The following is an 18,122-nucleotide window of genomic DNA, read 5'->3' on the forward strand; positions in this document are numbered from 1 at the left end:
AGCTGTTTTATGTTTTATTTTATTATTTCCCTTCTACGTGACTTTACCGAAAGAACCAAGAAGATTAATCCCTGCAGTCACGAAAGCTTTAAATCGAAAAGTGGTTTATCACGTGGAAATTTAAAGCAGAAAAATAATGTAATGCGTGTTTATAAATGTGGAAGGAACACCGGGTGGGAACTCGAAGCGACCAGGATAGTGGATCATTTGCAAGTGAACTGGGGGTCACCACCATGACAATGGCAAAGATTAAAGTAATACACGAAGCAGATATAAATCAGGGCAAAAACGTTAAACAATAGAAAGCACGCAAACGTAAACAAAATATTTGAATTACATTGTGTTCTCTAAATTACGCGAGTGGATATCCCACTATATTTTAAAACACTGCCTCATGATCTGATACTGCATTCATATTTAACATTTACTCACAACATACGATATTTGGTTCATATTACCATTTTTAATACAACAAACACTCATCGTGTAAAACAATTGCAAAACACACCGTATATTACATCATGTACTTTTTGGTTGAATTTATCTCGGAATATATAATATACAAAAATGTAAATTGTACAAGTGTCATGCTTTCCCTTTTTCAGTTTTTTTTAAGTTCTTGCTGAATTGGAATATACAGTAAAGCACTATAAAACATTTTCAAGAATACCTGAAATGATGCATAAATCAGATTAACTGGCAGTATTTAACACGTAAATATAACAAACACTTTCGTTATTTAATGTCTGACCAAATCAGCCGAGTTGAGCCTGGTCTTGCCAGATCTCAAAAGAAGGGGTGAAACTGGATAGAGCATGGACAACCAAAACGTAGTTTGTAGGCAGATGCGGAGCAAAGTCCATTGTTGTACTGTACTTCTAAGCAGCGGTCATTTTACTTCCGTCTTCAGCAACCGGCATTGACCAGTGTGGTCAAATAACCCCCAAGGCCCACACAATGTTGGGAGGCCCTCATCCAGCAATGGACTGACAAAGGGGATGTACTGGTTTCGTAATTTTACTCTCCTGAAACAATCATTTGTTCATAGGACAAGTTGTCCTTCTGTGTCCAGGTTGATGGCAGATTCCACAAGTTCTCTTGGCTCTCACTGTGGTATCCTCGCCAGCTGTTCTATTGTTTGACGTGGGTCTTGCATTGTCAGGCCGCAGTGGAGGTCTTGCAACGGAATGAGCTGCGAAAGCAAAGTCACAATTACTACTGCTTAGTCTGTCAGTAGAAAGCAACAAAGGATGAATACAATGATTTGCTTATATACAAACATGGTATTGTCATAGGTTAAGCGTCAAAATATGAAACCTTAATATATTATTGTTGTTACATTACTGTACGCATTGCACAATAACGATCAATTTCACACATTTAATCAACTACAAATGCTTAATAAAAAAAAATGTAAATAAAACTAATGCATTATCTTCATTAGAATTTTTTTTTATATAGAATAAATTACATCCCTGTGTCAATCCACTGTCAGATGAAGGTATTCCCACACCGTCAGTCATGGGAGTTGATCATGCTTTGCCACATTGGTCAGTGCGGGGTGGTGAAAGGCGGAGCACTGTGCCGGGTCAGATATCCCTCACCATGGACATCAACCATGGCCAAATATCGAACTCAAGATTACTGGGTTCATATAGCAGTGTGCTCACCACCGGAACCCTAATAATTACATATCAATAAGTGTAAAGATTAAAATATACAAGATTTGTATGGTGGTATTGTGTAATTCATTGTGATGTAAAAAAAATTGTGTTAATACTATACGCCACCAAAGTATTAACTAATTCATCCAATAAATTTCAACTTTAGTTCATTTCAAATGGTAAATAGAACAAAATTAAGATCCGTTTTAATAATAAAGCATACAATATGAACACAAGATCCTCATTATCCATGCGAATAGTATAGCATGGCTATTACTCTATTAGTAGCTTTAATTTGGGGGAAAAAACACGTGAATATACATACCTGAATTTGAGGGTTCATCAGCCATCCACAGGAAAAATCCACATTGCTCATCTCTAGGTTTGGAGCAAGTGTAAAACTGGCGACCCTTGTTCGGTCCGTCTTTTACGATAGTGCGCATTACGGCTGGATTGTTACAAGAGCACATCACTTCATCGTGGCCTCCGCGAGGTACTGTGCTTGAATGAAAAGAACCTTGGTTGCTCTGTGCAGATCTGTATCCACTGTCTTGTTGATCTGCCCAAAGGAAAAAGTTGCATACACCTGTCGGACACTTGTAGAACATTCGCCCCTTGTTGATGCCTTCCTTTTTGACGGTAAGAAGGGTAGCCTCAATTCCACAGTTGCAGACGACAGCATTTTCTTCGTTTCTTCCAGGAGGAATTTGTAACATGGCCATAGGTGGAGGTGCCTGCTGTGGTGGCCGTTGTACGTATGCGTTTGACGGCTGGCATGTTCCCCTTTGCCGCGCAACTGAAGCGGAGGGTTGACTTTGACGGGACTGGTTGGGAGTTGTAACAGGACGCAGGTATTTTAAATCCGCTATGTCGTTTATGACATCATCACAGCCACCAACGCATCCAACATAATCCAAAGGTGTGCAAGGAATTACAGAGTTTTTCTTGAACTTAAATTTTATCCTAAAATGAAAACCCACATTTCATGAATGAATACACAATTTTTATAATTTCATTTAACGCTTCAATATCCTTGACATTGCACTAGACGACCACACAAGTTAAGCAACTGATCCCTGAATATTAGACATTGTAATACTAATGCGACAACGCAAGATCAAGTCCTCAATTCTGTTTAGTCCATGACATTCAACAGAAGGTGCTAAAAAAATATTACATATTATTCATGTAAAATAAACTATATGCATTGTTCAAATGTTAACTTTCATGAAATCACACTGTTTACATATTTAAAACCTTAACATCACGTAATAATTTTCACGTGTAACTATGGCAATCAATGTTCCATACATAAATGATTAATTACAATCATATTATTGATTGAAAGGTAAAACATTTTGCTCCAAAAACGCAGCTTTTTTCTTATAAACAATAACTTTGCGCGTGCCGGGTTTTGGCCGGAGGAAAGTGTGCTTGCGGAATTATCATGCAAAAAAGTATTTAACGTGAAGCTTTTCTGAAAGTCAGTGGTGACCAGGATGATACCATCAACTCATTGAACTTGATTTAATCATTTCTGCCTGGATTTGAACCCAGAATTCCAGTGGTCCTTGCTCAATGCACTATCCCCCAAGCCACGTGGTCACCGCTGAGCATAATAAAAAAAAACGAGTTAAGTATATAGCTCAACCATAAAAGGCACAGCGCAAAGAATACAGTACCTGCTGAACCAACGGTGGACAAATTAAATTACGATCGATATGTAACCCACTTACCTGTGTATTGCATTTGGCTGGCAAAACTGACAGATGCTCTCATCTCTGGTTGCTTCTAAAACAAAATCAGGAAAAAAGACTGCTGCTCTACAGTTTGGAAAACCCAGGCAGGTCAACATGAACCTGTTAAAACATTGCAGGGAAGTTAGAAATCAAAGGTTATTTTGTAAATATAAACAATATGGGCTGCATTCCCCCTCCACCTTCCATCCCCCCACCCCCAGCACTCCACTGATCTTAGGCTTCGAACTCAGATCGACAGGTTTGTAGTCCAATGCACTAACCAATGGGCTAATTCTCCAACCATAAAGAATATATGTATCTATAAATGCATACTTAATACACACAAATACATAATACAAAACACAGTAACACGAATGTGACATATACATAATTCACATTCAAAACACAAAGCTATAGTTCATATACCTGTGACCAAATAACCCTGCACACACCCACATCTCACGAATATAATGTTTGTTTTAACATTGTGGTGAATGTGAAACCTCTTAAGGGCACTAAGGGGCACGTTCAATTATTGTTAAACATGCAATGTGACCATAAGAATACATTTTAATCAATGCATAGTTGCATGCCTACTATATGTACTGGCAGATAAAGGTCAAATATGTAAACTAGATGAGACTTGAAGAAAGTGATTGAAATGTGTAGAGAAATGGTCAAACGACTCCAGTGAGCAGTGAGAGTCAAAAGTTGTAACTGTAAAATATTCCAAGAAAACAAAATAACTAGGAATGCAGTAAAAGTAGGGTCCATACTTTGTTTTGCTACAAAACAAAGTTCATACCTGGATATATATTAAATATAGTATGCCAAAAGGACATTTAAATAGCAGTATCAAATATTGGTATACAGCAGCAGCAGCAGCAGCAACGGCAAGGAAAATAAATGCAGCACTCAAGTACTCACTTGCCATCCTTGGTTTGCTTCAGCACCATGTTGCTTTTACACTGCGGGCACTTTCTCACAGGTTCTAATCTCCTGGGAATAGTTTCTTCATTCGCAATAGACTGTTGAGGCTCTCCAAGGTAACATGACAGGGCTTCATCCAACCTACAATTCAACGAAAACGTTTACATGTGGTACCAGTCTGCTCCTCTTCAACACAGCACTGCCTTACCGGAGGCATAGAGGAATGAGTGGCTTATAGCCCGAGCAGTTAGACTAGATGTCTGGCGAGACAAAATGTGTTCCCTTCAACTTGCGCTGACGAGCGCGGTGAAGTACAATAAAACCTTGGATTGCGAGTAACTTGGTCTGCGAGTGTTTTGCAAGACGAGCAAAATTTTTAAATAAATATTAATTTGATAAACGAGCGAGGTCTTGCAATACGAGTAGTACGTATACGCTTTGTCTGCCGAGCGTCACGTGATCACAACTGATATACAAGTGCTTTGATATACGAGTGCTTTGGATTACAAACACGTTTCCGGAACGAATTATGCTCGCAATCCAAGGTTTTATTGTATGGCCAACTTCTCGGCAATGACTGATGAACCTAAACCATGGGCCTCAGTTCCCAGCAGCTCTGGATCAGCTGGGTTGGTAAACGGAGCAAGGGGGTGCTAAAACATTACTGGGTATGAACACAACTCCTAGATTTGTCCATCGCTACATACAATACACAAACTGTTGTCTATTGAATAAAACCACATGTTTTACTGGAGCCAACTTGGCTTGGCAAGGAGCTGGCAGTTTTGTGTTGCAAGTGTGAAGGGTGACACTTACTTTTCAGCTTTGGAAACAGCTTCCAAAAACACCTGCTTATACTTTTGGATTTGCTGTTGCAAAACTGTGGTGTTGTTCTTTTTCCCTTCACATATTAGCTTAAGGTCAGCTTCCAGCTCGGCACGAAGGTCTGGCTTGGACATTTCATACCCCATTGCATCATAGCCTAGGAATGAAACGTAGAAATGTTACCATATTACAGATTGTAAATTGACCATCACATCTCATTGAATAGCCTTGAAAAATTATACCACAATTATTTCAATGGGCATCTCTTACTCCAACACTAGGTGGTGCTTTTCTATATAAAGAGCGATTCACGTCAAAAATCACATGTGTTTCCCCATCGTGGATATGAGATGCCCACTGATATGTGACTGTAGCACGTACAAAGTCAATACAGCACAACATGAATCATGTAGAATTTGAAATCCGGACCTTCCACCAACCCCATTCCAAGCTCTCCTGGCAGAAATCTTTGTGCAGGCGTCAGCCCAACGTACATTCTGGACTTGATGGTTTCAATGTGATCTGCATGCGTGGCATCTGTACCTGTAACAATGACCATACAAAACTAAATCAGCATATGCGACTTTAATTAACACTGATTAGGTATAAGTCATGACTGTTTTTTTTACTAAATTTAACCAACGTTCATATGCTTTTTCAAGGTTAGCTTAAAAACATGTTTTTAAAGAAAAGTCTTTGACAAATATGGATATTTTAACCCTCAATATACTTTGTTTGCTGGTCACGCACACCTTTAATCCAGCATTGTGGATGCAAGTTTAATCAGTTAAGTGTACTTAGAACTGGCACTGTACATGCAACTAACCAATTCCATGTTTTTCCATGAGGGAAATTAAATCAGCTTCAGACAAAAGCTGCGGGGGACTGGTTTCCCCGTCCGTCATTTCAATATTGCTGGGTTGGAATTTCACTCCTGTAGTGTAAACAGGGATGACCTAAACATGTTAAACAAAAAAAGACATTTGTGAATAACGTGTAAAAAAAAAATTCAGTGATAAAATATTACTTTGAGATTCTTATTGTAGCATGAAGGGATGGGATCAGTGTTTAACCAAACTTGTTCATTGCTCCAGTCAACCTAATGTGAAATTGTCAACTCTCTTATATGGTTGTCTAATAACATACCAAATGTGCTAATGCTTTGGCAACAAATTTTGTTATAGAAGTAAAACAAATCATTTAGTGATGCTGCAATGGTAGTGGTGCACAAGCACAAATAACAAAAATCTCGAACACATTCGTAAATAAGAGACTGCACGATACACTTAAAAACAACTTTACATTGGTTTTCCTGATAAAGAAATGTTTAATAGGCATACGAATAGTTACCTATTATTAGAGTAACTCTTTAATAATCAAACATGTATTACTGTATACTCATTTACATTAAAAGCAAAATTAAAAAATGTTGTCGACACAATGCATTATGGGTAACGCTGTTAGTTAAAACAGCTAGTTCTATATTATTACCTTAGCATTCCATTTGTCATAAGGATAAACATCCAGATAATTCCGAGCTGTGATCATGAGTCCATTTGCAAAAAACCTCTCTCCAGCAATTTCAATTTCCACTGTGGTTTCCTGTCCTTGTGCATCTTGGGAGCAACAGGCCAGGAAATGACGAACAATGAATTCATATAAGCGCTGATCATTCCCCTAATTGAATAAAAAAACAGACACATTAGTAGTCGAACTAGTAATGTAATTAGACATCATTATGCCACTCTTCAGATGAAACTGATGGCGCCACTGCCATGCTGAGGCATGGATGGCAGGGCTATTTGATTCAGAGGCAGCACTTTATGTTTCAAGTAGTTTCAAGTTTATTTTGTTTAACCACGAGAGAACTCAAGATACCAGGATGAGTTTCATTTGCAAGAGTGACCTGGGAGATTAAGTCTGTCAGTAAAGGGCGAGTATTGCTGTTTATTCATCACAATTGAGTAATTTGCAGGATTTTTTCAACATTGGAAAAAATTGGATCATGATGCCCTTTGACAATCATATGCACTGACAGGCACATCACGTACTTACATTCAGTTCTGCAGTGTATTTAGTTGGGTGGATAGGAGGATGGGCTTGATCAGACTTTGTGCCATTTCTTGGATTTGGCCCAGCTTCAAGGAGCCTTTGGGCAAATGCACCCCAGTTTCGATCGTGTGTCTGCATCTCAACTAACGCGGCAAGGTTCATGCCTTTTGGGAAAACGTTGGTTTCTGTTCGTGGGTAGCTAATGAACCTGCAGTAAAAAAATATACAGTGAATGACAATATGCAGACTATCATTTAAATTACATCCATTTAAAACAAAACATGCTTTCTCTCCTTGCAGTTGCTTCTCATTCCACTGCTGGCAAGAGGACCTCCGCAAAATGTTAACCATGGCCAGAGTCAAACTTAGGTATCGAGATTCACCAGCACGGTACAGATGTTGAGGGGTGGAGTGCTGACGTCGGGTCACACTCGCCTCAGGGGGAATGCCGTCAAGGAAAAGTGACGTCATGCCTCCCGGGGTATTTGAGGGAAGACCCGTGACGTAGACGGGGTCTTCGCGGGGAGCTAGGAGAGCGAGCGGTAGGGGAGTAGGGGGCTCAGGGATAGAGGGATTGAGAGCCAGGCTAAAGGGCTGCTTTACCCGGCTGGCTGAGTTGGATGAACCCTCGGTCAGTGCTGTGGGAAGAGCCTGATAGCCTGGTAGGGTGTAGGGAACTCCCAGTACCCTTTCCCTGGGGAATTAGTAATAACTTTGTGTTAACCCCTTCCCCCGAGTTAGGCGCGAGCCCTTAATAAACAGTTCAGCGTCAGACCCTACACGACTGGCTTCAGCGTCGTTCTTACCACACCACACACATACCACTGTGCCACCTGTCCCCCCAGAAGACTCTAGCTGTTCCAGAACATAATTCGAATTTACATCAGTCACTCATTCACAATCATCTATACGTATTCAATTAACTATAGTCTATGAATACTAATTGGTTAACCATCGTCAATATACAAAAAATGTTACCCTTTGGTGTAAAGCTTTTCAGCAATCTTCATAGTTTCTTTCGCATTGATTTTCAGCTTTCGAGATGCCAGTTTCTCCATTTCCTGAATAAAATGACAATATACAAAGACACGTTCATTTCTCACAATTGTATTTTATTACAAATATATATGGTATTCATAATTGCGTTATTTTTTATATTAATGGATATACTACTCTCAGGAATAGTTGTGAAATAATTGGCATATCTACAATGCTGATTAGAAACATTTGCATAATTCCTGTATAGCAGTATAGGCATGCAAGGTAAAGCTCTCAATTTTATGAAAATGTGGAAGAAGCCTCTTCAAGTTTACAGAAGCTGCGAAGGCGAAGCGGCAGCCTCTCATTGTGAAAAATAAATGAGATCAGAAAAAGGCTACTTATGAAGAAAAATCTAATTTATGCACAAGTATTTTGGGAAGTCAGTCGTAGAAGTCAATCTGCATGTGGGTAAAGTTGTCTCTTTATATAAGTTTGAGTCGTGACAATGAAAGCTATTTTATTCAGTGTTTTTAATTGGATAATCACAAGTTATGATTTATGCCTGTGTGTATGTTAATATATCAATTATTTTCTCTTCACGATCAGATTTTCTGATAAATTTTTGTATTCTACTGTGACTTAAAAATGTATTTCCTCCCTAACCATTTCTCTCATTTCAACCTAGGACTGTTGGTGTTATGAATATTATGCTAATTTTCATCTTGTGATTTTTTTCTGCAGTCTCAATCATCTTTTCTCATCACCTCAATTAAACCGAGGTAATGAAGATGTCTCATGTCTGTAGCAATTCTTCAGCCAAAGGCTGGGAGGTAATGTTTTCCAAAAGTGTGTTGTAATTGAGTATCAGATAACGTCACAAAATATATTACATTTCACACTTCAACAAGACCAATTAAAACACGTGTTCTTTTTTAAGTTGATGATTCTCATCCTCTGGTGGGGATACTATCATTTATAATACAGCTGTACACCAAAGGAAAAGTCTGTGTTGGCTGAAAGCGGTTCTCCTGTATCACCTGTATTCATGTAACAAACATTGTTTTAATCGTATTTTATTCATATACTGCATGTGCTCAGGTTGCAATACGTACCACTGTGTCCAAAGGCTGTGGCCTCCACTTGCTCTTCGGCTTGCATGTCACATGTAAAACTTCAGCAGTGGGATTCTAAAACGTAAGTTACAATATATGTTAGACACCGGCAAATGGATTTAAATATTTTTGTTGTTTTAAATTTAAAGGTATAAACTCTCACCTCAATACACAACTGGTAGAGAATGAGACAAGCAGTGTGGTTAAACAGTCGGTTTCTCTTCCAATGAAACTCCACCAGTCCATCCTCATTCTGGTGTGTAACTAAATGGGAAATTCACAACATATTAACAAGGCAGAATTTACAATTACATTTATAAAAGATTATTGATTTGCTCTGGATATACACTTATGTTCTACAAAAGTTACAATTATCCTGGTCAAGTTTAGTATGCTTTTTTATATTATGGAAAACACAATAAATATGAATACTTATAGTAATTGGTTTTTTACCCTTCTATCTGGCAGCAAAACTGTTGCCAGATAGAAGGGTAAAAAACCAATTATCATATTTTTACTGGCAAATGAGGTTCCCATAGAATACTTATAGTGTGATTAAGACCTTTGTAAGGTAACCATAACTTTACAATCAAAACCTATTTAGGAAACTCCTTGGGGATAAAATAGCATATCACACCATGTTGAAGAAAAACAACGTGGTTATACCATCAATGATCTCAAGTTAATACCATATTCTCAAGATTATAAAATGTTCCACCTCAATATCAAACAAGTATTCAAATCTGATCACACACAACCTGTCAGATTAAAATATACACTGGAACTTGTGCTTTTAAATAAAGGGGAAGTAGTGCCTTATAATACAATAAGTCTTCACAAAATAGGAGTGGTTGCAGCCAGTACCAGGTGTGGCTGCCTCTACCTCAGTGAAGAGATTCAGACAGATCTCCAAATCACATTTTTAGGCACCCAATTTGGGGTGGCCCAGGCCATGTTCAGATGCCAATTATCACCGATCTGCAAATCCAGCATTTGACCAGAGATAAAGAGAAGTAGAGCACACTGTTTTACCACTATAAGACTATTCCCTTGAAGGTCTAACACTGTTTTCAGTGATGAAGGTGAAAGAAAGGAACTCTGTAAACCATTCCTGTGTTCTACCCTGCAAAAACAAAACATTTCTTACCCTTAATCTGATGGAAGGCTTCTGGAATGAATGCTTGAATTGATTTGAATCTTTCTACAACAAAACCAAGTGTTGGAAACTGGCAACTTCCATAGCTGACCAGTTGGTGAGCAAGAGATGCTGGAAAAATCTTTTGTAACCGCAGCGTCTGAAATCTTGTGAAGGCTGCACCTAAGAGACAAAAACAATACAATTGCTTACCAAAAACACAAATTAAAATGTTTCATCATTAAAACAATACAAATTGTAAATGTCAAGTATCAGCATCTTAAAAATGTATCAATGCAAAGAACAAATGCAATATTCTTATATATCTCAAAATACTGAGCTACTTCAGAGTTGGGGCACCACAATATAGCAGTTTTCCTAACCCTGTTATTTCCATGAAGACCAAATTTAGCCCATTATGCCACTTCCATATTATCCTGCCTATTATTATTTATGTTACGATAACTTCTGAAATGCCCCATCAGCAACAATTATCATGGTTGTCTACGTACGATGCGAAAAAAAGTTCAACATACATACATACAATATAGTAGTTATAAATGACCACGTGATAATAATGTCAACGTCACTTACCTATACGCAGATCCAGCTCCTGACGAACATCCACAGCTTTGCTCGTGTTCGCGTCGGGCAGTGTCAGGTTTCTACATGCGTTGTGAATCGACTGTTGAGTAATCTCAGAAAATCTTGCTCGGAAAACTTGCAAGTTTGGCTTCACTGAAAAGAAGACAACAGATTTTCCAAGGTTAATGACGAACATTTTATAATTGTTCTTGTGCTTGACCATTCACCAAAATTTGTGTTTGACCTTCCACGTTGGATTTTTTTCAAGGTGCACATCCATGAAGGTGAGGATTGTCATCATCAGTGACAACGGGTGCCAACTACGGTACTATGCACCATGTGTCATTCTACTGAATGTGAATTTTGGCACACAAAACAATCAAACTGTCTTACAAATGATGCGAAGGGTAATTCGGCTCTACAACAGATAACGTATTTTGATAATGTCCAAACAATGTATTCAATCCGTCAATTAGTACTTGAATGCAAAGACTAAACCTAAACGCAACCCTGTTACTTGTCTCACGCTAAGCAAAGAACGAGCAGACTGAGGAAGAGGAGTACGAAGAGTGGTCGCAGTGGTATTCGTTCAGTGGCCCAGCAGGGCGTAACAAGATTTTCCCACTGGTAATCACGACTCTCAGCTATTCAAGAGGCAGTCAAAGTTTTAACTGCCACAGGTTGATGTGTTGATCTTCTTCTCTTGTACCATTGTTTCTGAGGTGTGCCACTATTTGTGAACCCAGGTTTCAAACAAGCAGTTAAAAAGTCTATTAGGCTATGGTTGTCTACCATAAGCCTTCAACTGATAATGCATTTGTGTGGGGAGTTAAGTTTTAGTTGTTCATGCAAAGTGACTCAGATTAGCCACTACTGGAATGCAATAACTCTGTGAAAATAGACAAACTAGGACCTTTAATATCAACACACCTTTTGCCCGTCCAAGGACGGGTGTATTGCAGTAAATCTGAAACTTGCAAGCGAAAAGCAGACCACGACGTGATATTCATTGTATTAATGCGTGTGCAATTTGTAAGGGCGCGGTGACATTTTAAGGTTATAATCCCTCGTTCATCATGACGTCCTTTTTACTTCTATGTCTCAATAGCGTTACAGAGATCACGTGACGTGAGGGTTCTGCCTTTTTAGTAACGGTTATAAGTTGACGCCGAGGAGGGGGGAGGTGGCACCTCGGCCCCCCATGTGGAGTGTCATCAACCGCTAATTATTATGAATAGGGGGGGGGGTGTCCATTTGCAGGACGTCACCTTATGATTATTAATAAGGGGGGCTGTTCGATGTGGAGTGACGTCACTTGCGCATGATTATTGAGGGGGGCTGGTCCATGTGGAGTGACGTCACGAGCGTTAAGGACAGACATTCCTGGGTGATTATAGTAGGTATGATGAGGGTAAGCTGGGTGTTCTTACATCAATTAAAATATCAAAGCATTTTCTATTCCAGTAATTTGTCTTCAGATTTTTGCTGCGATATACATACCTGCTTTGCAGACATCGATTATTTCAAAACCAATGTTCTCTCCCTCTCTGTCACAATCCGTCCAAATAATCAAAGCTTGGCATTGCCTCACTTCTCTTTCCAATGTTCTCTAATGGAAGATCAAGGAATAAATACACACACACACCAGCAACATTGCTTTTGCTTACAGGTAGTAACAATTCAGTGACATTTATTTACAACCAGAATAAAGGACGTAGGAAAAAGTCTAATTTAATGAAGACCGATGGTAAATTATTAACAAACATTTCGAACAATTCTGCGGATGTAACAAATAACTGTATGTAGAAGATAAAGTGTGCTTCAATATACAGTACATTAAAATGCAACAGTGCAAATACTAAAATGTGCCTAACACATTTTTGTGTAAACATGTGTACATTAAGACATTCAAATGATATTGCAGGAAAAATATTATTTCAGCAAATTAGCAATAACTGTATGCAAATATTTTAACAGGTGCCACAGTTGACCAAATTGTCAAAGAGCATTTAGGAATCCCAATCAGTAATACAAATTGCAGATAAGGGAAAATATGTCTTTGGATTGCAATAATAATGATCTTATACAGTACAGTACTGGTCTTACACGTGTGTAGTGATGTGGTGCAACCGTCAGTCCCCCAGCCTACGAACGTGCACTTCCTCTCAGCGCCGAGACAACCCAAGGCGAGCAAGGGGCCGTCCATAAATGACATCACGCGATTTTGGATGATTTTTGACCCCCCCCCCTCGTCACACGGCGTCACAAAAAGTCAGACCCCCCCTAAAATATGACGTCACAAAGCTCTGCCCCCCCCCAAAACCATATTTACATTTTGAAAATAAAACATGCTTCAAATCGCTTTTAACTATTGTCATTGTAGTGCGTATTTAATGTGGCGCTGCACTCTGATGTTGTAGGAGAAAACATTTATAAAACAAAGTATATTTAATTAAGTAGAACGTGTTGTCTATATTTATTTAAAGTTGTGCATTTTGATGTTACGTCACATTTCTCACCCCCCCCCCCCTCGTCACACATCGTCACAAATGTCTGACCCCCCACCCCCCCTAGGTGCGTGACGTAATTTATGGACGGCCCCCAAGTGCGTTCACACTTTGTACCACAGGCTTGGTTTTAAATTTACACCACAAGAAAAAATAAAATTCAAGACAAACCTTGATGGTAACAAAGTCGTCTGGACAAATTTTTTCAATTTCGGCATCAAAGAGATCCACAGGGTGACAGCCTCGCCTGTTAAGTGACACAGCATGTTAAGTCCAAGTGAAACGCTCATTGCAATTGAACATTCCACGGTCGATTCGTTTGTTTTTTCAATCAAGTGCAGATTTACAAGAACCCAAACTAACATGAAATGTAATGTGACGAAAAGTAAAAATATAACTGGTGATTTTCTTTTTGCTTTCAAATATTACGAATGGAACAATCTAAGTGGTTTGCAAATTTGAACCAAAAATATATGCAACAATGAATGGTAAAAAAGTCAAAACAAGCCGTAAGACTGATTGTTTGGTTAATTATAGATTATTAAATGTACAACATTTGACTCACCAGTTTCTGAAACCTGCAATGAATTCCAACCCCAATAAATGTCCAGACACTGAGGTCATGACAACATTGACATTCTGCTGTGAAGCACAATGACAGAAATCACTCAAAAAATATATTTGTATTTAAAACTGTGCATTGTTTGAGATTGTAAACTCATATTATATAAAAAAGAATACATGTATAGTTTTATTTTAGTTATTGTAAAGACAAGTACAATTATTTCATTCGAGTGACAAGGTAAAACAACAGCACTGTCCAGTTCTGTTGACGCAGCCCTCCTCCACCCCACCAGTAATCCACAACTTTGTCGACCAGTTGCTCTTTGTGTGCTTCTTGGTGCAAATAATCGCATGTCATAAGACACATCACTAATGCCATTGCCAAATAACATGCAAGAAACCACTGGTATACGGTACTTTGATCAGCAATATCTTCCACAGAGACTGTCAGGAGAAATAAGACGAGCGATTTCCTGCGTCCGGGAGATATTATTGCACAATTAGGGTTCAAGTCGCTTGTGTTTTTCAACATTTTGTTGATTAACATTCGGCGTTGTATTTAATAAGCACTCGTCATTCATGACACGATTTAAGAGGTCACAACACTGCCTGCAAATATCATCACACGCGATACAAGGAGAGTTACCACTCTTGTCCGTGAATGTCATTACCTACAAGGTCATACCATACAATAATTCGAGATATTTTTTAAAAGTCTGATTAATTCAACCACGAACCTACATAAACGGCTAACCACCGAGAGGCAGGTTCGCTCATGGCTGAGAAGTTTTTAATTCATATATTTCATACCTGTCAAACCCATATACGGTTTAGCCATATTCTTGTCCAGGGAAATTGAGTTTGCAGGTCCATACGGTGTACAGCTGGGGAAAAACATTAGTGTCTATTTGTTTGTGTTTCTCCCTTATGATGGAACTTTGTAGGATGAACGTTGAGATTTATAAGGGCACGGGGTGACCAATAATGTCTGAATTGGTCCGTAATAAGGTAGGGCACTGATAAGGGGTTGACAGGTATGTATATTTTCCACTTCAAATAAAGTTATATTGAAAATAAGGAGCATCACTGGAACTGCCCCACGGTTTGTCTCAGGATAGTGACACTTTTATATTAATATAAACACTTACCTGTCCACTAAATGAGTAGTTGTACTCGTATATCTTGTTGAACTTCGACAGCCCTTCCCTCTGAAAGGAAGAGAGTCGTAGAATCTGTATAAACATTGAGTCAACTTTATTTCACCAAGCAGGTCACCCCATCTCATTGGCGAGGGGAAAAAAACAAATGTAAAACCAATTTCACATCCCCCATGGAAGGGGGCAGTATTTTCGCTTTTAACTAATCAGCTGAACTTGTAGGCGATTCTTACCGACGCCAAGACTGCCGGCACAGTCCAGTCAGTAGGCTATGTTAGACCAAGTGTCTCCAATGTTCTCCCTACCACGGGATAAATAACTTTTTGGTGCACAGCTACTTAGCAGGCCGCGCGGTGTGTGACCCGAGCACAACAACAACAACAGCTGCAGCTACTGCTGCAGTTGTGCGTTTGGTCGATCTCGCTCTCGAGTTTGTTGCAGAGAGACATGCAAGTTCACCCACCCGCGTGAACCCGCCGCGGGACATGATGTCGGCGATGCCTTTGGCCGCGTCGTTCTTCTCGGCCACGCACAGAGCCCGCTTGACGCCGCGCTCCAGGCCGCCCGCCGGGACGTGCCCGGGCGCCCTGCCCGCCCGTGAGGCCATGAGGCAGCGTGTCCAGCAGCGGCCGTGGCCTCCTCCTCCTCCTCGTCGTCCTTCACGGCCCAGCAGCAGCAGCAGCGGCGACGGCGGTGACGGCGCGACCCGCGCTATAACGAGGCCCAGCATCCACACCGGCAACTCACAGCGCGATATAGGAATCGACCCGACGCGATTCCGTTACGCACGCGATTCCACGGCTCGATTACCACGTTTGCGCAAATGAATGAATCGTTGGAAATAAGGAAGCGATGGTTCCTAGTTTTGTGCGCAGAGTCGAAGGAATCGATTCGATGTACAGTAAACCACCTTTCGAAGCCGGACGAATTGGCGGGAGATCCTTCGCGGCTATGAAAGTGTCCGGCTAACTTCAAATAATCAATATAATCTGCAATTGCTGAAGTGTAAGAGCATTTTCACAGAAAGCAGTTTATTCATGTTAGCTGTGCGTGTGTAGGAATGCAGGATTCCAATGCAGAAAGAGTTGCAAGCTATTTTCGTTTTACTGACGTATCTTTCAGTGAAGCGGTGACTCTAACAAAGTAACTAGAAAAATCTCGATACATTAGTCAGTCACATTGTGGCCTTGTAAAGAAAATATATAAGCGATGTGTCGAACAATGGCCCTTAAAATGAAGTACGACATTTAATAAGCATTCTAGCTTGCATCCATTGTAACAAGTGTGTTGTGGATTTCACACCTGATGATGATTGCTTGTGTTGCAGTCGAAACGTCGTGAGAATTTTTATTGTTTTATATTTATGTTATTTTATTATTTCCCTTCTACGTGACTTTACCGAAAGAACCAAGAATATGAATTCCTGCAGTCACGAAAGCTTTAAATCAAAATGTAAGTGTAGTGACATAGAATCGGTCACGTGGCAGCATAGCGCCGGCTGCTGGCAGGGAAGAGGATCTGCAGCTTACAGCAGCCCTGACTGACAGGCCACGTGATAGCCCAGAGAGGGATGTAGGGGAAAGGTCACGGAAGGGTCACATTGAGAACCCGTTAGTAGGTTCCAGAAGGAGGCGTGGCTGGGGGCGGAGCCAGGCCACGCTGGCAGTATAAGAGAGGCCCCGGGAGGGGAGCTCGGGGCTGTCGTTTGGAGTGGGATCTCCGTCGTGCTGCTGCTGGAGTCTTCATTATCGTCTCCGTCTTCGCCGTCTCGGCGTTGTTAGTCAGGCAGTCTACCAGCTGTCCTGACTGGGAGCCGTAGTTATTAAGTGTTACTGTCAGGCCCTGTTAATAAACAGAGTGCCTCCTACTCTTAGTGTTTCTGAGTCAGTCACTACACATGTATGAGATACAAATGGCAGGATGTTGTTAAGTGAACTGCAGCTTTATGTATTTTAATCAATCTACATTTGTACCGTACATCAAATCACAATTACGACGTGCATAATGTAATGTGAAATATAATTACGGAGTAAAGAAAAAAATTGTCGTGTTAATCGTGAAACGAACCCCTGTACGGGCAGCCCTCAACTTACGTACGGGTTCCATTCCCGAGCCCTGTTCGTAAGTCAGAACACAATAATGTAGTGTACGGAGGGGGGGGGGCGGCATCAGTAGAGCAGTGAGGATCATAACGGTTCTTAAGTCGGAACACAATAATGTAGTGTACGGAGGGCCATCCCTAGAGCCGTCGTGGCTGGGAGAGAACGCGACACAAGCACATCTTACTGGCGGGGTAGCGCACCGCAAATTCACCCCAGTGGATACCAGCGGCAACACGCGAGTTAACAAATACATTGGAAAAATGTGTCGGAGACCCCACACTTGACCAGAGCTGCCCATCGTCTTACCCTTGTGGCCCTTCTGTCGTGGTGTACTCATTTCGACTGCTGAGTGGACACATTGGGGCGATTTGATAAAGGCACCCTTCTATTCACACCGATGCAACCAATTAAACACACTAGCTTTCGCGACCATTAGGAAAGGGTGCTATATAAATCCTAAATAGAATAGAATCACACCGATGGCTAATTGGCACGTTTTGTGCACGTGACAACCCGTACTGATTGGCTGTGTCGGGTGGTGGTGGGTGAACGACACATTTATGTTTACGCGATCTAACCCAGACGCAACCATTAAACTACCGCAGCTCCCCGAGTGGGGTGAGTAATATAGGACATAAAATTGTTACTCCGTTCCATCTCCACATGTAAATACAGCGTATTTGATCAGCCCATCCACCTATTGGCTTTCCAGACCAATGGTATCGAGCAGGGTTTGTTTAAGCGTGGAAACTCTCGCACGGTTTCACCT

General features: G+C 40.4%; 1 protein-coding gene across 3 annotated transcripts; it reads right to left on the reverse strand.

The window, feature by feature from the left end:
- Window positions 1–452: 452 nt before the first annotated feature.
- On the reverse strand, window positions 453–16,238 carry TOP3A (DNA topoisomerase III alpha). Of its 3 annotated transcripts, none has more exons than XM_078856393.1 (19): window positions 15,715–16,238; window positions 15,243–15,302; window positions 14,096–14,169; window positions 13,702–13,777; window positions 12,524–12,632; window positions 11,033–11,176; window positions 10,451–10,621; window positions 9,467–9,567; window positions 9,304–9,378; window positions 8,189–8,271; window positions 7,214–7,418; window positions 6,650–6,835; window positions 5,985–6,114; window positions 5,588–5,701; window positions 5,150–5,315; window positions 4,331–4,474; window positions 3,401–3,523; window positions 1,990–2,627; window positions 453–1,192 (listed from the first exon to the last, which is right to left on the reverse strand). In XM_078856393.1, the coding sequence occupies exons 1-19, from the start codon at window positions 15,979–15,981 to the stop codon at window positions 1,035–1,037; spliced, it is 3,024 nt and encodes a 1,007-aa protein (XP_078712519.1). In that variant the 5' UTR covers window positions 15,982–16,238; the 3' UTR covers window positions 453–1,034. The 3 variants fall into 3 exon arrangements, with proteins under 3 accessions (XP_078712519.1, XP_078712518.1, XP_078712520.1); XM_078856392.1 differs by having other exon boundaries at window positions 14,096–14,172; XM_078856394.1 differs by lacking the exons at window positions 13,702–13,777; window positions 14,096–14,169; window positions 15,243–15,302.
- Between the last annotated feature and the right edge of the window lie 1,884 nt (window positions 16,239–18,122).

This window comes from Lampetra fluviatilis, chromosome 5, assembly GCF_964198595.1.
Source record: "Lampetra fluviatilis chromosome 5, kcLamFluv1.1, whole genome shotgun sequence".
Lineage (NCBI taxonomy): Eukaryota > Metazoa > Chordata > Hyperoartia > Petromyzontiformes > Petromyzontidae > Lampetra > Lampetra fluviatilis.